A 26,385-nucleotide genomic window follows, 5' to 3' on the forward strand; every position below is an offset into this window, starting at 1 on the left:
TTACCCTTAAACACACACACCCCTCTAAATATTTTTTCAAACTTTCCATGAACATTTATCAACAATTAAAGTTGTAACCCCCACCCCAACCCTCCTCCCCCGACGTTCCAAATTTCTTACTTGATTGTGCTCTCTTAAGGACTTCAGTTCTCTTAAGTTCCAGTTCAATTGTAATGGAATTATTTTCTTCTTAGTAACATCCCTAACTTTTTGCCGGATATATTTCTTTGCCATTCCGCACCACAAACCAGTTGGGCAGGGGATACCAATTTATCGAATTTCCTTGTTTATACTTAGTTTATATAATAACTTATTTTATCGATTGCGATGAAATCTTCAAGCTTATTGTAGCCTTCATGGAAAAACCAGTACTGGTGTCATATGAGAAGGTAATGTCGTGACCCTAGTGGCTCCCGGGTTGAGCGGCCGACAGCTTAACCACTAAACCACCACTCTCTTCATAAAAGATAATATCAGGGATAGCCTTTTAAATTACACAATGATAAAACACACTCTAATGAACCTACATAACATCGGTTTTCAACATTGGCATCTGTCTTGTATCTTCTATGAGTAAATACTTCTGATGAGAAAGGATTTTAAAAGAAAAGTTGCCCTCTAGAAAATATCACAAACAACTAGTAAAAACCAGAAACCACGGAAACAAAGGTAACTTTATTTTTGATAACAAATTCTTCGTAACAATTTTATGTAAAAATAATATGATGATTAAGAAAATATAATGCATTAAAATGACATTTAGTTGTTAAAATCATTATTATTAAGATTTTAATGGCTTCTTTTCCCCAAGACCACATATTTTTATCGGTACATACACTCGTTAACATTTCGTTACAAGATAATAAATTGTCAGTTGTGTACTTAACATTTCTTGATCCCTCGGTGCATTACTTTATTAACCACGAAACTACGTACATATTTGTACGGAAAACACATTTAATCAATTTCTTATTAAACAACAAGATTGGGTAATGTAACTCAGTTTTAAGAAGCTGAAGCAGGAAGGAGTCGATAGTTTGTGAAACTTCATTTGCAAATTTAAAACACGTCATACAGATTAAACAGTCAAAATTCCTAAAAATATACTAATCTATGTACTTAACCTGGGTGGATTTTTTCTTTCAATTCATCAAGTGGATCCATAAATTAAAGACATAACAAACCTAAAATTGAGGTAGTCATAACTTCCGATAAACAAAAACATACGTTTTAGTAAACACTATAAATACATTTATTTTACAGTGTTAACTAGTTTCGATAGGATAGGTTAATGTTTGAAAATAACCATTAAAAATAGACTAGGATGATATGTATACCTGATACCTGTTTAATGTAAAGTGTATAATATAAATACATTTCATAGAATAAGACCGGATAGGTTTTCAGAAAATACGCACCTACATGCATTTATATATATCTGATACCTGTTTCATGTAAAGTGTGTAATATAAATACATTTCATAGAATAAGACCGGATAGGTAAATGAACATATTGCGGCTTTCAGAAAATAGGCACGTACATGTATTTACTTATATGTAAGAGTTAGTGTTCGGTCTACCATTTCGGTAACAAGGACTCCTTTGTTTTCTCTTTAAATATTAGACACTGCTTTATACAATACACATTACTGTATAAAGACATGCAAGAGTCGTAAATACAACTTTAAGAATTTTCAAAATATCTTGATTATTTTTTAATTTCTCACCAAAGAGCAATTTTGATATGGTCTAGGACGCTAAAAGATATTTCTGTGAAATTTTAGTTTCTCTTTAGTTTTTGATGAATTATAACAAAACATACAGGATATCTTGGTGAAGATAGAATCTACATTTTGTTGTAAATAATAAAGAAAACCAGTGGCCAGAATTTTACACTTTGAAAAAATATTTCTGTCTATGAAATTGATATCATTGAAGATATCTTGAAAAATTCGAAAAGACCCGACTGCAACACTTGGATACCTTTAAAACGATGTGAAAAGTATGATATATCTAGACTTTGCAAAATATTAAAGCCGCAATACATGAAAACCCCGGTTACGCATCTGTTAGACCAAATAATAGGTAAAATACTCCTCTGCTGTGCAATTTAGTAAAACTTATGATCTGCAGTCTGCAAAGAAATATCTCTACATTTCTTGAAATTGCGGCTGTCCCATTTCTTGGACAATACCGGTAGTCAATTAAGCGTTCAAAATATCGCAGAAACAAATGTCGACTATAAAACGTGGTGTAATGTCTACACAATAAATTTGTTTAAATTAGCGAACAGATTTTTAAACTGTAAAAATAGCTTAGAAATTTTCATTTCTCCTTAGAAAAATTGTCAATAGGATTTGTGCGCATATTATATGAAAATCATTATTATTCTACTGCAAGTCTTTCTCGTACATTGTCAAAATCTCTTGACATCCCTGTCGTCCATTTCTGATCCGACGTCCTCTGAACTATTCGTGGTACTTTTCTCGACCTTGCATGAATTGTCAGTACAGTAGTTATGATATTAACAATCAACGAAAGGACTGCTACAGTACTAACACCAACCAAAATGCTGACAGAACGCGAGCTGCTTTCTAACACAGGAAAAAGTTCTGAAAAGAAAGTTGGTAACATCTATGTAGAATCGTATGCAATATTAAAACATTACCTAAACAAGTTAACAGTATATAGCAATATTAATTACTGGCCTTTCTTTATGATTGTTTAATAAGCTTCTTTAAAGTTTTCAATCGTTTTGACACAAGAATACCTAAAATGATGCACCAGAATGTCTTTGAAAACAATGAAAATTGTATTTCATTTAAAGACAAGTATTTATAGCGGAAATTTTCACTTTCACTGAGAATTAGGAAATATATACTTTAGCACCGACATAAAAAGTACACTATTTATGCCAAAGGACAGGAAAGAAAAGCATAGCTGAAGTACGAGCCGACAACTTAAAGCCGCCGCAGCAACACATGTCAGGCCCCCGCAGCAACACACGTCAGGCCGCCGCAGCAACACACGTCAGGCCGCCGCAGCGACACATCTCAGGCCGCCGCAGCGACACACGTCAGGCCGCCGCAGCGACACACGTCAGGTCGCCGCAGCGACACACGTCAGGTCGCCGCAGCGACACACGTCAGGCCGCCGCAGCGACACAAGTCAGGCCGCCGCAGCGACACACGTCAGGCCGCCGCAGCGACACATCTCAGGCCGCCGCAGCGACACACGTCACGTCATGCTGCTGCTGTGATGATAACTTATATCCGAAGAAAGTTTAGAAATAACAGACAGGGGACGGTAATAAAGTGTAAAGGACGCTTTTCCCCCTAACCTAGTGAAAGACATCTCAAAATATAAAGTAATTTACCATTCTTCAGGGTAACAATCAGCCTGGTTTGACCTTGCACCATTTGTGGAGAAGCTAGCAGACACATATACTTCCGGTTAAAATCAATTGTTGAAACATCTGTGATTGTGAGATTTGAACCTTTCACTGCACCGTTATCTCTGAAAACGATCATAAATAATATCTGTTAAATACACGAGTGTCCATCTGGTAAATACACTGGTGTTAAGAACCATTAGGAACAATGCTCTTGCATTATGATTATTAATGTAAACATGATAACTTAGTAAGTCAATGTTCTAATTTTACGTTTACTCAGTAGCAATTTTTTCATTACAGTAAAATTAATTAAAAAAATCCTTTGGAAGCACAGAACGCAACCAAGCACAGAAGTTTTATATTGAATATGTTCATGACAGGTAGCACCACATGCAGCACCAATCATGCCCACTAGAACCAGCTTAAGCGACATTAGAATATACGTAAAATTGAATGACCTCCATGATGCAAATGGACAAGAAAATATTACAACACTGAAGCTTTTGAACGCTTCACACAGTGGTGCTTAAAAAATAATGACTTTGAAATAGATATAAATGTAGTATATCCTCATAAAATGGTCTTACCGTTGAAATTCTATTTGCTTGTAACGTTTGTCTACAGAAGTGGCTTCAACCCAATCATCCTTTTTGTTTTTATCAACTGACACAAACCACGTGGCAATTCGAATATCTCCGTCGTCTGCACATCCAAAGTATCCTGTGCAGGGAAGTGTCAAAGTGTCTTTTTCTTGTGTAGATGTTTCATGACAAGGTAAAGGAGAGGTAGGATAGGGTCCCCTAGCAAGTTTGTCGCAGCCGACAACATCTACTTGGAATTTTGTAACATACGTAACGGACGTACTGTTTTGAACAATGCATTTATATAGTCCGGTATCTTTCAAAGTGGAACTTTCTATAGCAAGTATTTGTTTAAAGTCGTAGAAAGTAACATCAGTCCGATATGGCAAATATTGTTGCCATTTATCAGCATTTTTACTCCATTTCACCCACGCAACTTCACTTCCGCTGGTAGTACAACAATCTAGTTCGATGTAATGTCCGTAACGTACTGTTTCGTATTTGACACTGCCTTGGTTCTCGTGTGAATTTGCTTTATTTAAAAAAATACAAATTAGGTTTCTTTGCACGTTACTTTACAAAGTGGCATAAATCCACTTCTTGTCAAGTATCTAAATCATTCATAATTACAATTATGCAAGTTTTGTCACATTTCTAATGAATTTATTTGTCAGTAATGTAACTAACTAAATTAACTAAATATGGTAATTGTAAATCTCATCTCAAAGACCTGATTTTTCATCTTCGTTCATTTTTAATTATAGTGCCTAAGATATTCGGTAATCTTTGAAACCACATATTCCAGTATTTTGTGTTCTGGAAATAGAAATTACCATGTTTCATTTTGCCTTTCTGTGAATGGATTTGATAGTGTACTGTATCGAAATGAAAGCCATGTAATGTTATTTTACAATGATAAGTATATATAAACTGCCTACAATACATATAAGTCTAACTTTACATTATAATTAGCTTTAGCATGAAGCATTTACGTATCTGAGATACTTGCAGGTTTTTGATACAAAAAGCTGTATGTTAAACATCCAGCTAATTAGAATATTTCATTACACCTTCGATTGGCATCAACACAAAATATGAAAAATGTCATTGTCAAAATTAGACTACAATAAGTTTTCTTCTTTTAATTAAATTTCCTACTGAACCACACAGTTTCTTGCTACATTTAATGAAGTTCCATTAAAACGGTTTTCACCTACCATATATGTGTGTTTTTCTCTTGTCGGAACACAATCTACCTTCCACAGTAGTGTATAACAACAAAACAACTATCACAACTTTCATTTTGATTTACCTGAAAATATACAGACACAGACAAAATGACTTCATTAGTTCTTTCTTATAAACACGAATCTCGACGTTCAGGTAACTATTTGTATCCCATTCTTCTAAAAATAATTCCAGCGTAGCGGCATTGTAAATATTAACAAAGCGAAAACGTTGTTAAACAAGAATTAAATGATGAAAGGCATTTTAAACACTATGATTCAAGTATAATCCTTAGGAAGAACAAGCTTAAGAAAATATAGACTTACATGTTTGAGCGAAAATTCACATGAAATTGCCATTCTGCTGCGATCATTTGACCCCAAGAAGCATGAGTTAAATTAATAAAAATCATTATCATTGATTACAGATACTGTCAAGAACTCAGTTTTACATTTTAATTAAAATTAACAAGAAATGAAATCACCTTTTCACTGGTATATCCCTGGCGTACTGGAAATATTTTCTTACTATATTTGCACTGACAGCTCTTTGATACTTTTCTACAATATGTCTTCTATCATGAATTGTATCACCCATGGAAAGTACAGTTTGGTTTACCTGTTTCCGAGCCTTTACATTAACTTAAACCATATATTATTTTTCTCCGTATAAGTATAATTATAGATTATACGTAATACTAAAAAATTTAAATTGCGATAATGACAAAGCTGCAAGGAGCATAAGTTTGCAATGTAACTGTAAGTGATTTTTAAATAGTCAAATGAATCGGCTGGTACTTGAATACAATTTAGTCCTATGATTATGTATAAATGAAAGCAGAAATAAGAAACATTTTGTGAGCAAAATTAGAAGCTGCATTGTTTACAACCAACGTCCGTACTCTGATCCAGAGTTACAATTGTTTAACATAACATGTATAATACGCATTATAATAGGCAACATATTACTCAACAAAACAGCTGACCAATGATTCATTATTTTTGTCAATATTTTTAAGTACTGCAACTTTAAGTATGAAACAATTACATAAAATTAAGTCTATATACATCTTTTCCGAAACACACTTTATTTCTTTCTGTGGCCCAGCGGACACTAGCTCTGTTTTTCACTTAACCTATTTTGTCGTCGAGAGTTCAATTCCTAGGCCAGTGTTTTCAAAACTGCATTCCTTTAGTGTCTTATTTTTCGACAGCTACGAAGACAACACATTTTATTTAGTTTTGCAACGTTTTCACAAATTAAACTTTTATCATTTTTACTGAAACTAAATGCATTCAGTTGTGTTTAAATGCATTTTATAATGATTTTGTAGCTCCACAGCACAAGGGATTAATTTATCAATTTTATGACAATCTTATACCTCACTTAAAATACCAGACCGATCATAAACTTCAGTAATGATTCATTTTAAGATACTGTCGATTTTATACTAAAATTAATTCAATACCATGAATTAGAAAAAAATATACCATAATGACGTTCGGTGGGGCGACGTTTGGTGGGGCGACGTCCGGCGGTGTGACATAACGACGTTGCTGCGGCAGAAAAATAACGAATTGGCAGAAATAAGCCACCTTATACAGGTTCCATTGTTAGACCTAAAATATCTTTGTTTCCGGTAACATGCTAAAAAACCTAGGGTAGATAGGTCGATTTTTTTTAAAATATCTTTTTATTAAGTGATACTTTTCGGACAGTATTTTGTGTCAATAAGAGGGTTATGCCTTTAAGGATGTAGGATCGAATTTTTTCTAACGTTAAGAACTTTTTCATACTCTGTTAGCTTGAAGAACATTAGTTTCCAAGACAAACAAGAGAAGAAAAAACATAGGTAACCGAACTCGTTTTAATTTTATTGGGCATTTTCTTCACCCACTGTTTAAGCATTTCTGAAATTTTGTAAAATTGAAAAAATGGTGGTACTATAACGATTACTGAATGCATAAAGGGAAGTAATTCCATTAATATGCAAATTTGAAAACCTGTCAATTGTCATTGGAGTAAAATGACAGTATATATAGGCGCAATAAATCACCTTTGGTGATATGAGCTAGCTTTTCACCGACGGGATTTGTGTGCGTCTGTCCGTGTGGATGCCAGTACATGATAGAAAATCGTTACAAATGGTGGCAGCGGTGGGATGAAGTCAACTGCCGGACTGGAGTTGCCTTACCCATGCATTTCCTAGGCCAAATCTCGGGACGAGATTTCTCGGAGGGGAAAGTAATGTAACGATTACTGAATGCATAAAGGGAAGTAATTCCATTAATATGCAAATTTGAAAACCTGTCAATTGTCATTGGAGTAAAATGACAGTATATATAGGCGCAATAAATCACCTTTGGTGACGAGCTAGCTTTTCACCGACAGGATTTGTGTGCGTCTGTCCGTGTGGATGCCAGTACATGGTAGAAAAACGTTACAGTACTTTATAAAACATATAATATCCCACTTAGTGTTATAGGGATTTCAGGTCTTACAGGTTAATATGAATACAAGGTGATGTCAGTATTATATAAGCATAAATGTCAGTAACAAATCTCTTTCATTTTTACATGTTGACATAATTACCCCACCCACTTTATTTTCAATGGAAAAAAAAAACGTATTTAGATCCACAAAAAATATCTGACGTTAAGATTTTCAAAATATTTTGCAGCTTTAATGACACACAAAAATGCTTCATAATGAAAAGAAAAGAAAGATGGTCACCATGCATCTAAGAGATTTATTAAGAAAAAATGTTAAAAACTGGTGATGTTGATGTTTTTTGTTCTTTTTGTTTTAATTTATGTTTTCTAGATAATATAAAGTGCTATCTTAAAAACTTGTATTTCAATTATAGCTTATTATTATCTGTATCAGTCAGGGAAATATCAAAACCAAATCTGATCTACTTTAATAGATATTTCAAATTACCTACCCCTACCCCATTTTAAATCTTACGTCAATTTTACGCAAATGCCAGCCAAAAATAAGGTTGATTTATTTCGCAAATAGTAGAATCTATTTGGTTAAATGGTACATTATTAGCCATATTTTAATTATTTAACATTAATTTTCGGCAAAACTTTTGTTAGAAAGTAATATTCGTAAAAACATTTTTTCAAAATGGCAACAATATCCTGAAAAAAAACACGCTCGTACATCCTTAAAGCATCAGTAAGTTGATTTTTTTATATCACTGACCATGTTTAAAGCATAAACAGTGCCGTTTTCAACTTTTTGTTAAAAAGTTGAAAAAGAATCTCCAAAGCTATAAAAACATTTAGGGTCGGACCAAAAATTTTGGCTAGGTCGGGATACCGGACACAAACATTTTTTACGCCTTAGATATAGGTTTGTTTTTATGTAATTATATATTTCAAATGATATAACGCCCATTTGGCAGTCACATAAAAGGAACAATTTATGAGATATTTTGTTGGGTACAATAAAGTCAAGACTTACATATTGATCTGATAAGGTTTACTACACTACGCTTTGTTGCATGACTGTATAATTGATAATTTGATATATTAAGCTGCCTTTGCTAAGTTTACAAGTTAACAACGTTTTTGAAAGTGTTTTACATAAATTAAATACATAACGTGGTGCGTAACGATATTACCAAGGACCATCTGTCTGCATGTCTGTACACTATGTAACAGAATAAAAAGCAGTGATTCAGTCTCCCTTTCCATTCAAAGAATTGTTTGTGATGAGGACCAATAAATGTTCCGTAAATGTCAAGATGTATAAAGATTTTGACTATTGTTCACGAAAATTAAATGCATAGAGTGACCTCAGTAAGTTACAGTTTTTTTGTTTTTTTGTTTGTTTTTTTGTTGTTGTTGTTGTTGTTGTTGTTTTACATGTTTTTTTCTGTGTTTTAACCAAATGATGTTTTAATTCTTTTTTTACCTCCAACATAATCTAGACTGTACATGCATGCATCAATCATATATATTATGACGGACTTTGACAAACAGACATGTGCATTCAGGCACATATAACAAAGGCACTTAGAAAGACTTTCATTTAAGAGACAAGAATTAAGATATCTTCACGCAGACAGAACACAAAACTAAAAAGAAAAAAATGATAGGGATATAAATGTCCTAATCTTGTATCACGCTACAAATTGCAAATATCGTGTGGTGTGCCAAAATGTGAACTCATTTTGAGCTGCAGATGATATTTCATTTTTCTCATCTTAGCATCAAATAAATACAAAACACGTTCACCTAGTTTTTTCTAAATAAACGAACAGAAAGTTGTAATAAAAATATATACATCTCTCTTTGCATACAGGTTTAAAAAACACAACTTCTATTTTATAATAACTAATGCATTCTATGTATGTATTCTGTATTCTAATTTAAATATTTTTATATCTCATCATTCACACTGAAAATATGAAGAAATCTGTATGTTCACACTGTGAGAGATATAGATCTAGCGCCACCTCCTCCTGTATTGTGTAGAGCTCTATTAATTTTAAATCATTTGCTTAAAATAGGGTGAAAATTGTAGTCGCACTATGTTATTTTTCTGGATTCAAATTAGATCTATTAAAAAAAAACCTAATGACAATTTCATGACGTTATGCAGCAAAAAATAAAATAAATTGGAACTATATGCTGTGTGCGTCTTTCTAACGTCATATATAACAAGTCTGACGTCATGTCTGTTTACGCGCGTCTGTTTCCAGCTCTGAGACTAAAATTTGTTGCACAATGCATATAATATGTCAACGTAATTAAGCATAAAATCAAAAAAGGTGCTTGTCTTTCATGAACATGGAATATATCTCACCTCGAGGTGAGAAAATTTTCACTTTTTCACTCACACTACGCGCTCGTGAAAATTTTGAAATAAATTTCCTTATTTCCCACTCACTGAGATATAGAATCTAGAGCTATTCCATTATTCATTCAAAAGAAGCAAATATTTGTATTATTGTGATATTCTGCAATTTTATAAATGTGATGAACTTCGTAAAATGAATACGATTACATCCTCGAGAAATAGAATCTATGATACTTTTTAATTAAAACAATTAGTTTATATAGCCTCTAGATAGATCTAGATTTGTTGATGAAAGCACTTTCTATTCACGGCGGCGACATTTCTTACCAGTTGAATTAAATACATTTTTGGGCCCGTGGACCCTATTTAATGAAAGTATTATTAATGACTTACTTTAGGTCCGTGTTGCAGTTAGCTCAAAGGATTTGGGTTTTAGATCGGTGAAGTAGGAACAAAGAAATATTAAAATTCATTTTTATAGTTCTTTGGTATGAATAAGCAAATTTGATGATTAGGAAACCGACCAGAAAAAAAAATCATAAAATGCTTACTTTCAGTTTCTGGTTAGCTGGAAAACCATCGTGAATCGGTTAAAGATAGTGACGAATAAATTCATAGAATAAAAACATAAAGCGCAGCGAGAAATGCGGAAGTAAATATACCAAGAAAGCCGTTTTGTTATGCTATATATACTGGGTATACCAATTACCGTGAGTCTTATATTCAGTGTACTCTATTTATAACAAAACGGATGTATGAAAGGATAAATTTTATTCTGTTTAATTAATTTATATTTTAGCTTTAGATTTTTGGCAAAAAAATCATCAAAACACCAGGTAAAAGTTCCACTATTGTCATTTAAAGAACAGAGGTGTATGCTCTATGGGCAATTTTAGCATTTTCTGGCTTATACCTATTACCGTGAATTTCAACTTTCAATCTAAAGAAGTTGTTAAATTGATCTAAGACAAAGAAAGCAGTTCTATTTTACAATAGGCCAAACTAAATATGAAACAGATATGGCAGAAATAAGCAACTTCATTGAAAAAATTGCGGAGAAAATTTGCAAAGTTTAACTATAATGACCAGTCAGTTAGCTAAATTCCTTATTTTCTGGGATCATTGTGAAATAAAGAGAAAGACACTCCAATTTTCAAAAATAGTTTTGCTAAAAATCTAAGCACATTGAGCATGAATAATGAGAGAAAAAATATAAAGCACTTTTCATGTTAAGTGTCAAAATGGGACATTCGCGGTAATATGTATATCCCGGTAATTGGTATACCCAGTATAAATTAATGGTGTGGGAATTTCGTGTTCCGTTGAATAATTAAACAGTAGGTAAGGGATTTAATGTTGTTATTTTGGAAAAACATTCATAATTTTCATCCCTGCCACTTTCAAAATTTGTTGTCATACCTTACAAATAGAACTTTGGCAATGTTAAAGTTTCTAACATTCGTACTCAAAAGTCATCGTCCCTATTCGAAGATGTCTGTATCTGCAGTTTTAGAAGTATTTTTTTTACACCTGATTACTACAAGGTATTGCATAATTTATTACTAGTCCAACTAATTTGATACGATCCTAGGAAATGCAGTCATGCAATTATTCAGTTCCAGATCACTAATACTATGTACAAATGTATTTTCGTTTCAATACATAAAGTGGTCAGATTTGAAAACAAATTTTGTAATAAGTTTACTGTTTTGTTCTATTCAGTAAGACAGTTCTCTTATGCATTAATTGAAACTTAGAACTAACTTTTGCCATTCAAGAATTTTTAATAAATTATTTGAAAGGATTTATAAATCTAATAAAAAATTTGGAAAAATACAGGTGAGATGCAAATTCGTGAAGCGTTCCATATTTTTTACCGCCTCAATAGCCTAGTGGTAGAGTGTCTGCTTTGAGTGCGGGAGGTCTTGGGTTCGATCCCTGGCCGCGTCATACCAAAGACGTGAAAAATGGTACTGGTAGCTCCCTTGCTTGGCACTCAGCATTGAAAGGGTAGTACCAGGAGTTAAAATAAGCACAGGTAAGTATCTGTTACTGGATACCTAGTTTGTCGCACAAGAGCTTTGTAGCTTGTGTTATATGTTAGACTATATGCGATGTTAAATAAAGCTTACCTTTACCTTTAACTTTGTAAAATATCTGCTTCGTTTATTTACAGATTTCAGTATTACTTTTTATACTGTAAGATCACTGGCACCAGATCAGAAAGAAAATGCCTCCGTACGTGTTATACCCTACCCCTAGGTATTCTATAAGAACCATGGTCGTGAACGGGAAAATATACTAACCCATTTCAATCGCGTATTTCATACCTAGAACACGCAGTTCAGTAAATGTGTACTATTGATATTAAACAAGCGGTAATTTATCTTCCGTTGTGTACTGGTCACATTTCTTCAATACTTCTTATCTTAGAAAAACAACGTGTAGTTTACAGTTTTTTCAAAGTACACAAAAAACTTGCTTGAACTTCCCTGGTGAAGTTCCGTTCTAGATTACAGACACACTCTGATTGGCTGATGTGAAGATGTATGTCAGTCGTCATTTTACTACACGTGTACGCTAAAATGTTTATACGCAGCATAAATGTGCAAAATGAATTAAATAAACAGAATAGATGTATACCAATGTATGATTTCAAGTTCAAAATCATATACAAGATGAATTCCATTCATCATTTCGAGTCTTATCGTAAAACTGTGAATATATTGCATTCTGTTTTAGTTTGTTTACATTTCGTTTAACATGTGCACACTGCCGTGACCTCTAGACCGGATGTTCATTAGGGGAGTTCACGCAAGTTTTTTCTGTAACGTTGACTAAAGCATAAAATATATGGAGCATCTCTGCAATATGGAATATTGAGACAATGTGACTGGTGCAAGATGGAAGATAAATTATCGCTTGTTTAATATCAATAGTACACATTTACTGAACTGCGTGTTTTAGGTATGAAATACGCGATTGAAATGGGTTAGTATATTTTCTCGTTCATGACCATGGTTCTTATAGAATACCTAGGGGGTAGGGTATAACACGTACGGAGGCATTTTCTTTCTGATCTGGTGCCAGTGTGTAAGATACTTTTAGTTCAGGTCTTGCAAACTGGGGTGTTTTTGTGCCATTGAACAACTGCATTTGAAAGCTTTTTTTCACTATATTTTCACACCGTAAAAGAAGGTCACTCTAAAATTAAGACGGCAGAAGTACCTTAACAGGTCCAGGAAAGTGGTATATTTACAGATTACCTATAACTGTACAGATTTTTCAATCTATGTATTTACAGGTCAAGTGTTTGAAAACTGCTGAAATCATATTTAGACACAAAATCGCAGCTTGAAATTAATTTATTTACTTATGTATGCATAAATAAAGGTCAATTGTAACTTACAGCCATTTCTGTTAACTTCAATTTTTCTGAAAATGCCAAAGACTCAAAGTCAATGAAAATGGCTGTATTAATTGCAGCAGTTTTCATTCACACAATCTGTAAATTTATAGATCGAAATATCTGTAAATTTATAAACTATCTGTAAATTTACAGACAATCTGTTACAGTAAACATACTACTTTCCTAGACCTGATTAAGGGCTATACTCATAATTTCAACATGTTCAAAACATTGCAGAATGATACTATAATTTCACTTGGGAAATGGTCACAATAATATGAATGTCTTTATACAGTGATAAACACTACATTTTAGCTCCATTATTCGAAGAACAGTGGGGCTATCCTACTCACCCTGGCATCGGCATGTGTGTGAGCATCACACAAATGTTAAAGTTTGCATACCACCCCAATGTTTTCAAAGTACATTGAGATATTTCTTTACCATCATGACCCCAGTCTGTATAAAGGAGGGGGCAACTCTATTAAGCATTTTGACTGATTTATGGCCCCTTTTCAACTTAAAATATGCTTATTGTAATGTTAAAGTTTGCGTACCACCCCAAAATATTTTGAAAGTCCATTGAGATATTGCTTTGATATTTTGCATACTTGTTCACCATCATGATCCCAGTCTGTAAAAAGGAGGAGGCATCTCTATCAATCATTTTGACTAGTAACGGCCCCTTTTTGACTTAGAATATGCTTATTGTATTGTTAAAGTTTTACTCATAGCTTATATTATACAAAGAGCTATAAAAATAATTAGATCGGAAACTTGAAAGGCATATAGAGCAAATCTCACCAACATCCCGTTAAAAAATGAATGAGATCTCGTTTACCAGAAGTGACGCTTTCTCCACGCGCCATTTTGTATGCGAAAGCAATTATTCATCGGTAAATTAATTATCACCGTATGATCACGCCTCTTTTGATGGCAAGAAACGTGTACTTTGTGTCTTAAGACTAATTCACACTAAGCCAAAGTTGTTTTAGAAGCTAACGTGCATTTCAAATGTAGTTTTAAAGGTACAAATTGTAACTCCATTCTCGCCGATTTTGGTTTTTTACTAAGATAACGCTGATTCACGCTCTGACACGAGATCACGCGAGATGACAGCCAGTTGCCATTTTGTGCATTTTATACTTCTTTGTATTATACTATCAAGCACTGAGAATAGTTGAGCAGTTGTCCACTGACAGCTAGCTCTTGTTAGTAAGCTACCAAACATAGCTATAGACCCATTTTAGAGAACAAATCCTTACTTCATTTTGAAGAGTTATGATAAAAATGACAAAGATAAGAGAAAAGTAGGGGGCATGCATCTTATGAGACAGATTTCTCTTGTCACATTTGATAACAGTTATAACTGTAAAATCACATCAAAATCACACTGCTGTGACCTGGAAGAACTACTCATACTAAAATTGAATTTCACTTCATCAAATGCAACCTCCTCTCCCATTTTTTCTACCAAAAATGTCAAAAATACACCCACAATGAAATTTAATCAGAAACCAGCTTGAAAAATTAGTGTTGAAATACAGGGCTCCAGACAGTTTTTAGCTCGACTATTCATAGAATAGTAGAGCTATTGGACTAGCCCATGTGCCGGCGTCCGCGTCCCGATTTGGTTAAGGTTTTGTATGTAAGCTGGTATCTCAGTAACCACTTGTGGGAATGGATTGAAATCTCACACACTTATTCACTGTGATAAACTGACTTACATTGCAGAGGTTCCATAACTCTATTTTGCTATTTTCACAAAATTATGCCCCTTTTTTGACTTCGAAATTTTTTGTTAAGGTTTTGTATGTAAGCTGGTATCTCAGTACTCACTAATGGGAATGGATTGAAACTTCACACACTTATTTACTGTGATAAACTGACTTACATTGCACAGGTTCCATAACTCTGTTTTGCTTTTTTACAAAATTATGCCCCTTTTCCGACTTAGAAATTTTTGGTTAAGGTTTTGTATGTAAGCTGGTATTTCAGTACTCACTAATGGAAATGGATGAAACTTCACACACTTGTTCACTGTCATGATCTGACATGTACAAAGCAGGTCCCATAACTCTATAGTTTTGTTTTTTCCCCCAAAATTATGCCCCTTTTTCGACTTAGCAGTTTTTGGTTAAGTCTTTGTATGTAACCTAGTATCTCAGTATCCACTAACGGGAAAGGACTGAAACTTCACATATTTGTTCACTGTCATATTATGACATGCAGTGCAAAGGGTCAATAACTCTACTCGGTGTTTTACAAACTTATGCCCCTTTTTCAACTTAGGAGTTTTTGGTTAAATTCTTATATGTAAGCTGGTATCTCGGTATCCACTAATGGGAATGGATTGAAACTTCACACACCTGTCCACTGTCATGAGCTGATAAGCACTATGCATGTTCCATAACCCAGTTTTGCTTTTTTACTAAATTATGCCCCCTTTTCGACTTCTGTATTCATTCAATTGACAAGGCTGTTGAATAGTCGAGCGTTGCTGTCCTCCGACAGCTCTTGTTTATGGCCAAATATGATATTTAGTCAGCATTATTTTTGTGAATGAGTAAAAAAGTAAAATCTGAAATTGCATGACTATAAGTAATTTTATATCTGAATATTTGTGAAGTTGAAAAAAAACCCAACAGAAATCAGTTTTATAACATATTTTTAGTCCACCATCATCAGATGGTGGGCTGTTCACATCACTCTGCGTCCGTTGTCCTTCCGTCAGTCCGTCTGTCCGTGCCCGCGAAATGATGGTTAAGTGACTGCATAACGGTACTTTCTCTTTGATGTCATTCATTCCGTTCTGTTTATGTGACTTTTTTCTTTTTATGTGACTGATAGAACAATAGAGAGAACAATGGGGGTGTCACATAAATACCGTTTCGTTAGAACGTCCGACCTTTCGTCCGTCCATACAAGGTTAACCAAATGGGACCGTTTCATCGAGCATCAATACCCCTTACTAGAATGACTTGATACTAATGCAGATGTAACCTGTAACCTGTGACCATTCCTCATCTTCAGACATCACCTGACCTCAGTTTGACCTTCACCTCATTTTTGACTTAGGTTGCTTGATATGGGCCATCTCTTGGTTAACCAAATGGGACCATTTCGTCAAGCATCAATACTGCTTACAAGAATGAATTAATACTAATACAGATGTAACCTGTGACCATTCCTCATCTTCAAACATCACCTGACCTCAGTTTGACCTTGATCTCATTTTGGACCTCGTTATGGACTTAGGTTGCTTTGTATCGACAAGGGTGCCTCTGGGGGCATCAAGCGTTTATTGAACACAGCTCCTTGTTTATTTATTTATTTGGGTTTTACTGCGCACCAACACAGTATATGGCGCCAAACAGGACTACAAATTTTGGTTTCACATCTCATTTACATCGAAATAAAAACATGAGGTATGGAATCAAAATTTGAATACCTGCTGGAATCACAGAGTTACAGCAAAACCAAGTGTTAAGACCCTATTAGTCGCCTCTTACAATCATGCAAGGGTAAGGCCCTGGTTCCAATTCTTTTCATACACAGATCGTCCCAGAACCACATCGGGCATAAACTAATGCAGAAATTGGATTGAAACTATGTAGATATTTTAACATTTAGGGTAAAATTTTCCTGCTTCTGGGACAATAATTTAAAAAGTCGAGCATTTGCTGTCTTACCTACAGCTCTTGTTTTAGAATAAAACTACTATGCAAGGTTTATGACTGTCGCAAATATGGGTTCAAATGTAAATGGTTCTGTTTCTTGTTTGTTTAAAACACAAACTTTTGAGACAATGCTTTTTATCGTCATTTTTAGCTCGACTATTCGAAGAATAAGTAGAGCTATCTAGTTTTCATACAGGTTTAAAACATTACTTCTATTTTATAATAACTAATGTATTCTATGTATGTATTCTGTATTCTAATTTAAATATATTTATATCTCATCACTCACACTGAAAATATGAAGAAATCTATATGTTCACACTGAGAGATATATAGCTCTGCCCCCTCCTGTATTGTGTATAAATTTTAAATCATTGCTTAAAACAGGACGAAAATTGTAGTCGCACTATGTTCTTTATAGTATATTTCTGGATTCAAATTAATATTATTATTATTAAAAAAAACAAACTAATGACAATTTCATGACGTTATGCAGCAAAAAATAAAATAAAATGGAACTTTATGCTGTGTGCGTCTTTGTAACGTCATAACATGTCTGACGTCATGTCTGTTTACGTGCGTCTGTTTCCCGCTCTGAGACTAAATTTTGTTGCACAATGCATAGGCTATATGTCAACGTAATTAAGCATAAAATAAAAAAGGTGCTTGTCTTTCGTGAATATGGAATATATCTCACCTCGAGGTGAGAAAATTTTCACTTTTTCACTCACACTACGCGCTAGTGAAAATATTTGAAATAAATTTCCTTACTTCCCACTCAGTGAGATGTAGAATCTAGAGCCATTCCATTATTCATTCAAAAGAAGAAAATATTTGTATTATTGTGATATTCTACAATTTTATAAATGTGATGAACTTAGTAAAATGAATAAGATTACATCTTCGAGAAACATGATACTTTATAAATAAAACAATTAGTCTATAGCCTCTAGATAGATCTAGATTTATTGATGAAAGCACTTTCTATTCACGGCGGCGACATTTCTTACCAGTTGAATTAAATGCATTCTTGGGCCCGTGGACCCTATTTAATGAAAGTATTATTAATAACTTACTTTAGGTCCGTGTTGCAGTTAGCTCAAAGGATTTGGGTTTTAGATCGGTTAAGTAGGAACAAAGAAATATTAAAATTTATTTTTATAGTTCTTTGGTATGAATAAGCAAATTTGCTGATTAGGAAACTGACCAGAAAAAAATCATAAAATGTTTACTTTCAGTTTCTGGTTAGCTGGAAAACCATTGTGAATCTGTTAAAGATAGTGACGAATAAATTCATAGAATTAAAAAAAAAACAAGCGCAGCGAGAAATGCGGAAGTAAATATACCGAGAAAGCCGATCGGGACCACGTTTTGTTATGCTATGCAAATGGTGTGGGAATTTCGTGTTCCGTTGATTAATTAAACAGTAGGTAAGGGATTTAATGTTGTTATTTTGGAAAAACATTCATCATTTTCATCCCTACCACTTTCAAAATTTGTTGTCATACTTTACAAATAGAACTTTGGCAATGTTAAAGTTTCTAACATTCGTACTCAAAAGTCATCGTCCCTATTCGACGATGTCTGTATCCGCAGTTTTAGAAGTATTTTTTACACCTGATTACTACAAGGTATTGCATTATTACTAGTCCAACTAATTTGATGGATTTCCAAGGAAATGCCGTCAATTATTCAGTTCCAGATCACTAATACTATGTACAAATGTATTTTCGTTTTAATACATAAAGTGGTCAGATTTGAAAACAGATTTTGTAATAAGTTTAGTTCTATTCAGTAAGACAATTCTTCAGTGCATTAATTGAAACTTTGAACTAACTTTTGCCATTCATGAATTTTTAATAAAGTATTTGAAAGGATTTATAAATCTAACCAAAAGTTTGGAAAAATACAGGTAAAATATCTGCTTTATTTATTTCCAAGTTTCAGTATTACTTTTTATACAGCTACTTTTAGTTCAGGTCTTACAAACTGAGCTGTTTTGTGCTATGGAACAGCTGCATTTGAAAGCTTTTGTTCACTATATTTTCACACCGCAAATGAAGGTCACTCTAAAATCAAGACAGCGGAAGTACCTTAACAGGTCCAGGAAAGTGGTATATTTACAGATTATCTATAACTTTACAGATTTTTCAATCTATGAATTTACAGGTCAAATGTTTGAAAACTGCTGAAATCATATTTAGACTCAAATTCGCAGCTTGAAATTAATTTATTTACTTATGTATGCATAAATAAAGGTCAATTGTAACTTGCAGTCATTTCTGTTAACTTCGATTTTTCTGAAAATGCCAAAAACTCAAAGTCAACGAAAATGGCTGTAATTGCAGCAGTTTTCATTCACACAATCTGTAAATTCATAGATCAAAATATCTGTAAATTTATAAACTATCTGTAAATTTACAGACAATCTGTAAACATACTACTTTCCTAGACCTGATTAAGGGCTACTCATAACTTTAACATGTTCAAAACATTGCGGAATGATACTATAATTTCACTATATATTGTATATGAAATTACTCACCCCGGCGTCGGCGTGAGTGTGAGCGTCACACAAATGTTAAAGTTTGCATACCACCCCAATTTTTTCAAAGTACATTGAGATATTGCTTTGATATTATGCATGCTTGTTTACCATCATGACCCCAGTCTGTATAAAGGAGGAGGCAACTTTTCAACTTAGAATATGCTTATTGTAATGTTAAAGTTTGCGTACCACCCCAAATATTTTCAAAGTCCATTGAGATATTGCTTTGATATTTTGCATACTTGTTCACCATCATGACCCCAGTCTGTTACGTGTAAAAAGGAGGAGGCAACTCTATCAAGCAATTTGACTGAATTATGGCCCCTTTTCGACTTAGAATATGCTTATTGTAATGTTAAAGTTTTACTCATAGCTTATATTATACTATCAAGCACTGAGAATAGTCGAGCAGCTGTCTTAGGACTTAGGTTGCTTTTTATGGACCATCTCTTGATTAACCAAATGGGACCATTTCGTCTAGCATCAGTACCGCTTACAAGAATGAATTGATACTAATACAGATGTAACCTGTAAACCATTCCTCATCTTCAAACATCACCTGACCTCAGTTTGACCTTGACCTCGTTATGGACTTAGGTTGCTTTGTATCGACAAGGATGCCTCTGGGGGCATCAAGCGTTTATTGAACACAGCTCCTTGTTTATTTATTTATTTGGGTTTTACTGCGCACCAACACAGTATATGGCGCCAAACAGGACTACAAATTTTGGTTTCACATCTCATTTACATCGAAATAAAAACATGAGGTATGGAATCAAAATTTGAATACCTGCTGGAATCACAGAGTTACAGCAAAACCAAGTGTTAAGACCCTATTAGTCGCCTCTTACAATCATGCAAGGGTAAGACCCTGGTTCCAATTCTTTTCATACACAGATCGTCCTAGAACCACATCGGGCATAAACTAATGCAGAAATTGGATTGAAACTATGTAGATATTTTAACATTTAGGGTAAAATTTTCCTGCTTCTGGGACAATAATTTAAAAAGTCGAGCATTTGCTGTCTTACCTACAGCTCTTGTTTTAGAATAAAACTACTATGCAAGGTTTATGACTGTCGCCGGGTAGCAAATATGGGTTCAATTGTAAATGGTTCTGTTTCTTTGATGTTTGTTTAAAACACTAACTTTTGAGACAATGCTTTTTATCGTCATTTTTAGCTCGACTATTCGAAGAATAAGTAGCGCTATCCTACTCACCACGGCGTCGGTGTTGGCGTCGGCGTCAGCGTCACACCTTGGTTAAGTTTTTCGTACCAGTCCACTTTTTGACAAAGTCTTTTTAGATAAAGCTTTGAAACCTTCAACACTTGTTAACCATCACCATGTCCAGTAGTAGGCAATAGTACATAACTCTATCAAGGATTTTGGTTGAATTATGGCCCCTTTTAACTTAGAAATCTTGGTTAAGTTTTTCGTACCAGTTCACATTTTGTGTAATGTGTTTGTCATACGGCTTTGAAACTTTTATCACTTGTTTATTATAACAGTCTCTATCTGTAGGCAAAAGTACATAACTCTGTCAACTATTCTGGGTGAATTATGGCCCTTTTTTGACTTGAAAATTGGTTCAGTTTTCGTACAAGTCCATGTTTTGTCAAAACTATTTGACATGTGGCTTTGAAAGTTTGAACACTAGTTTATCATCATGATTTCCATCTGTAGGCAAGAGTACATAACTCTGTCAACTATTTTGGCTGAATTATGGCCCTTTTTGGACTTTGAAATTGGTTTAGTTTAAATACAAGTCAATGTTTTGTCAAAACTATTTGACATGTGGCTTTGAAACTTTGAACACTTGTTTATCATCATGATTTCCATCTGTAGACAGGGGTACATAACTCTGTCAACTATTTTGGCTGAATTATGGCCCTTTTTGGACTTTGAAATCAGTGAAGTTTTTCGTACCAGTCTATATTATGCCTAACCTGTTTGTCACATGGCTTTGAAACTTTGACCATTTGTTTACCTTCATAGTCTACTTACCTAGGACAAGAACTTGAGCTCAGTTATGGCCCTTTTCTGGACATAGAAATTAGTTAGGTTTCGCATACCATTTGATATTTTGTCTATCAACTGTTTGATATATGGCTTTGACACTTTGAACACTTGCTTACCAACATGGTCACACATTGGATTATAGTGCAAAACTAATCTAAATCCACAAATGCAGGTACATTGTTTGTCTTATCTGCTCCTTTCCTTTTGTCTGAAAATCTCAGGTAATATTTTGACCCTATACTTCTATCAATGCTTCGAATATCCGAGCACGCTGTCAACAGACAGCTCTTGTTAACTATTTAATTATCACTTTTGGAAAGATTTTTCGGTAAAACTTGACACGTCAATACAGTGGAAAGGTTTTTTACTATATTTTGAGTGAATATTGATGTTTCAGATCTGGATGCCAAACAGAAAGATGTCACTGCCAATCAATCTTTTTCTGCAAGTTCTAATTGCTACAACAACAGTAAGGTCTGGGAAAGGTTACTGTCCACCACAAAAGCAGTCAGGTACTTGTTCTTTTTTAATGGACCTAATTTTAAAAACCCAAGAGGTATATTAATGTGTTTGAACTGTCAGACTTTCTATCCATTATAATTTCAGCTCTCTTGTTATCTTCTAAACTGGTGGGAAGATTTCCATAACTATGACTGGGACGATTACTCGGTTAATTGGATCCGATTCGATTACTAGGTGAAACCTTTTTTAATTTTGCAAAACCAGTAATCGCCCTTAAACAACATCACGAGTCGTACAGTACTTTTATTTTTAAACATTTCTTTGACTTGCGCATAGATTCACAGTATATTTCCGCTAAAAGGCATAATGCAGTAACCATTCAAATTATTATGCCCTGAGGCCTCCTTTGAAGAAGGGGTATATTGTTTTGCATATTTTGGTTTGGCCCATTTGTTTGTCCGTAGACCAATCGGTTTTCGGATAATAACTTAAGAATGCTTGGGCCTAGGATCATGAAAGTTTATAGGTTACATTCTACAGATTCAATTCCTTATTCATTTCATATTAACAATAAAATATTCAGCACTTTAGAGCATTTCAATGATATGAAAACCATATATGGTCATTAAGTATGACATGTCTTCTTATCAAAAATAGAAAAATATTGACACTTGTTGTATATAAGAAAAATATTCTGTTCTGAGAAACATCACCCTCTAAAAATACCCCCCAAAAAACAACCGTTTAGCAATAACGCGTAGGCAGACATTTTTCGCAAAGAATAAAACTTATTCCAGGAAATTCACAATGAAAATGGTCTAGATCTTTTCTCAATACAATAAGCAATAAAATTAAGCCAAATATTTAACTGTCATCACCTCATGTCACCCATTATACCAGATTTCATCCATAGCATGGAACTACATAAATTTTGGACTACTTCACTAAATCATACTTTGAAAATTTAACAAAATTAAAACAATAAAATATCGATTTTAAGGAATTTCTAGTTTCAGGATTCCAAAGAGTTATTTTTCATAGTTAAGACTGTTTCTACGACAATTCTGTTACTGGCTTATGCATGTTTGAATGGCCTGGTGTGTTTACATTGATATTTAATCAAACATTTGTAGCAGTAACCATTTTCCAAATTATTTAAGTATACATCCAAGATACGCTAACAGCACATAAGGTAAACATTAAATTTCCATAAACAAATGTCCTTGCAGATTGTAATGTTTATTTTTAGCCCGCCATCATCAGATGGTGGGCTATTCAAATCACTCTGCATCCGTGGTCCGTCCATCCCTCCGTCCATCCGTTAACAATTTCTCGTTATCGCATCTCCTCAGAAACTACTGGGGGGATTTTGACCAAATTTTGTCAGCATGATGTATTGGTACCCTAGTTGTGTCCCTCTGAAAATCAGACTGGTTTAAACAATTTTTGAGTGAGTTATGGCCCTTTGTTTATTTTTATAATTTACATAGATTTATATAGGGAAAAACTTTGAAAATCTTCTTGTCCAAAACCACAGAGCCTAGGACTTTGATATTTGGTATGTAGCAACATCTAGTGGTCCTCTACCAAGATTTTTCAAATTATTTCCTTGGGGTCAAATACGGCTCACCCCGGGGGTCACATGGTTTATATAGACTTCCACAGGGAAAAACTTTGAAAAACCTCTTGTCCAGACCACAGGGCCTAGGGGCTTTGATATTTTGTATGTGACATCAACTAGTGGTCTTCTACTAAGATTGTTCAAATTATTCCCCTAGGATCAAATATGGCCCCGCCCTGGGGTCACAAGTGGCTGGAGGGCGTGGACGGTAGCATCCATTTCCACTACCGTCCATGAACAGGCTCAATCAAACCGAGCCTGCAACATTTTCGTTTTTGTCGTGTTGAGCGACCTGTGAAGTTTCTACTTTTCTCTATTTTACATAGACTTATAAAGGGAAAAACTTTGAAAATCTTCTTGTCCAAACCACAACGCCTAGGGCTTTGGTATTAGTAATGTAGCTTCATCTAGTGGTTCTCTACCAAGTTTGTTCAAATTATACCCCTAGGGTCAAATATGGCCCTGCCCCGGGGGTCACATGGTTCATATAGACTTATATAGGGAAAAGCTTTTAAAATCTTCTTGTCAATAACCTACAATATTCAAATTTGGACCACATGTATAGTTTTGAGTGGCAGCCTTGACATGAGCTGACCTTGATTTTGACCTAGTGACCTATTTTCACATTTCTGTATCTACAACCTTCAAATTTCGACTACGTGCAAAGTTTTGTGCACCGAAAAAACTTTGACCTTGACATTGACTTAGTGACCTACTTTCACATTTTTGAAGGTACAGGCTTCAAATTTGGACAGCATGCCTTGTTTTTGTCCAGAAATGAAATTTGACCTTGATTTTGACCAAGTGACCTACTTCCACATTTCTCAAGCTACAGCCTTCAAATATGGACCACATGCATAGTTTTTTGAACCGAAAAAACTTTGACCTTGACATTGACCTAGTGATCTACTTTCACATTTTTGAAGGTACAAGCTTCAAATTTGGACCACATGCATAGTTTTGTGTTCTGAAATGAAATTTGACCTTGAGTTTGACCTAGTGACCTACTTTCGCATTTCTCAAGCTACAGCCTTTAAATTATGACCACATGCATAATTTTGTGTACGGAAATGAACTTTGATCTTGAAATTGACCTAGTGACCTACTTTCACTTTTCTGAAGCTACAGGCTTGAAATTTTGACCACATGCATATATTTGTGTTCTGAATTTGACATTGATTTTTACCTAGTACCTGTTTTCACATTTCTCAAGCAACAGCCTCCAAATCTGAAGCACATGCATAGTTTTATATACCAAAATGAACTTTGACCTTGAAATTGATCTAGTGACCTACTTTCACATTTCTCAAGCTACAGCTTTCAAATTTGGACCACATACATGGACCACATGCACAGTGTTGTGTACCGAAATGAAATTTGACCTTGAGCTAGTCTTGAAATTTGGAACATTCAAAAATGGCTTAATGGTGGGCGCCAAGATCACTCTGTGATCTCTTGTTGAAAAATACATGCATTTTGGTCTAAAAATGGCACATACTTTATAATCATTATGGTGGGTGCCAAAATTGGCTTAAATCCTAAGTACCTTTTTATTATTATACAGTATATCAGTTGTACAGATCAACATCTATATGTTCAATTCATCTATTTTTATACCATCCTTTGAAGAAGGAGGGGTATATTGTTTTGCAAATTCAGGCGGTCAGTCAGTCAGTCGGTCGGTATGAAGGCAAAAATTTTTCCGAATGATAACTCAAGAACAATTGAGGCAAGGATCATGAATGTTAATAGGGAGGTTAGCCATAACCAGCAGATGACCCTCAAAGGTTTTGAGATAAGAAGGACAAAGGTCAAGGACACAGTGATCCGGAACAGTAAAACAGTTTCCTGATGATAACTCAAGAATGCTTAGGCCTAGGATCATGAAAGTTGATTGGGAGGTTGGTGTCGGTCATCTGCAGCAGATGATCCCTACTGATTTTGAGGCCAGTAGGTCAAAGGTCAAGATTAAAGTGACTCAGAACAGTTGAACAGTTTTTTTGATGATAACTAAGATTGCTTAGGCCTTGGATTATGAAATATGAGAGGCAGGGTGTTAAAACCAGCAAATGACCCTTATTGATTTTGAGGTCAGAAGGTCAAAGGTCAAGGTCACAGTGACCCTAAACAGTTCAATCGTTTCTGGACGGTAACTTGAGAATGCATGCGCTTGAGATCAAGAAACTTAATAGGGAGGTTGATCACAATCATCAGATGATCCCTATTGATTTGGAGGTCAGTAGGTCAAAGGTCAAGGTAACAGTCATAGTGACCCAAACAGTTAAACTGTTTTCGAATGATAACTCAAGAAGTCTTAGGCTTAAGATCATGAAAGCTGATTGGGAGGTTGGTAATGGCCCCTTTTTAATTTAAGGTCATTAGGATAAAGTCAAGGTTACATTGACCCAGAACATTAGAACTTTTGTGTACAGTGACCAAATGATTTGTGTTCCTTGTGCAGTTAGTGAATGCATTAAGGGGGTGGGGCGGGGGGGGGGGGCATTTCATGTTCTATGAGCTCTTGTTTAGTTTAGTTTAAATGATCTGTGCTGAAAGCTCCAAGGTTATTTGAACCACGTTTGAGTGTGTAACCAGAAAATACTGGTACTGGTGTCGCATAAGAAAGTTT

The 26,385-nt window shown here is 34.5% G+C and overlaps 2 protein-coding genes across 13 annotated transcripts in view; one reads left to right on the forward strand and one right to left on the reverse strand.

The window, feature by feature from the left end:
* Window positions 1–660: 660 nt before the first annotated feature.
* Window positions 661–10,527, reverse strand: LOC123553744 (uncharacterized). Of its 3 annotated transcripts, none has more exons than XM_045343362.2 (5): window positions 10,408–10,527; window positions 5,193–5,287; window positions 3,982–4,507; window positions 3,377–3,516; window positions 661–2,612 (listed from the first exon to the last, which is right to left on the reverse strand). In XM_045343362.2, exons 2-5 carry the CDS (start codon window positions 5,275–5,277, stop codon window positions 2,386–2,388), a joined length of 978 nt encoding a protein of 325 aa, XP_045199297.2. In that variant the 5' UTR covers window positions 5,278–5,287; window positions 10,408–10,527; the 3' UTR covers window positions 661–2,385. The 3 variants fall into 3 exon arrangements, with proteins under 3 accessions (XP_045199297.2, XP_045199294.2, XP_045199296.2); XM_045343359.2 differs by lacking the exon at window positions 10,408–10,527 and adding an exon at window positions 5,687–6,858; XM_045343361.2 differs by lacking the exon at window positions 10,408–10,527 and adding an exon at window positions 5,529–5,638.
* Window positions 10,528–10,679: 152 nt separating this feature from the next.
* LOC123553742 (uncharacterized) overlaps window positions 10,680–26,385 on the forward strand; it is a 46,236-nt gene continuing 30,530 nt past the window's right edge. Inside the window, exons 1-3 of one of the 10 annotated variants that reach the window (XM_045343350.2) lie at window positions 10,699–10,724; window positions 11,249–11,355; window positions 22,071–22,185. In XM_045343350.2, coding sequence (XP_045199285.2) covers window positions 22,077–22,185 — 109 coding nt within the window. In that variant the 5' untranslated portion in view covers window positions 10,699–10,724; window positions 11,249–11,355; window positions 22,071–22,076. Of the gene's footprint in view, window positions 11,356–11,853; window positions 12,053–18,341; window positions 18,534–18,668; window positions 18,735–22,070; window positions 22,186–26,385 lie in introns of those variants that run through there. The other 9 variants (XM_053548837.1, XM_045343353.2, XM_045343354.2 and 6 more) reach the window with 9 other exon arrangements.

This window comes from Mercenaria mercenaria, chromosome 7 (genome assembly GCF_021730395.1).
Source record: "Mercenaria mercenaria strain notata chromosome 7, MADL_Memer_1, whole genome shotgun sequence".
NCBI lineage: Eukaryota > Metazoa > Mollusca > Bivalvia > Venerida > Veneridae > Mercenaria > Mercenaria mercenaria.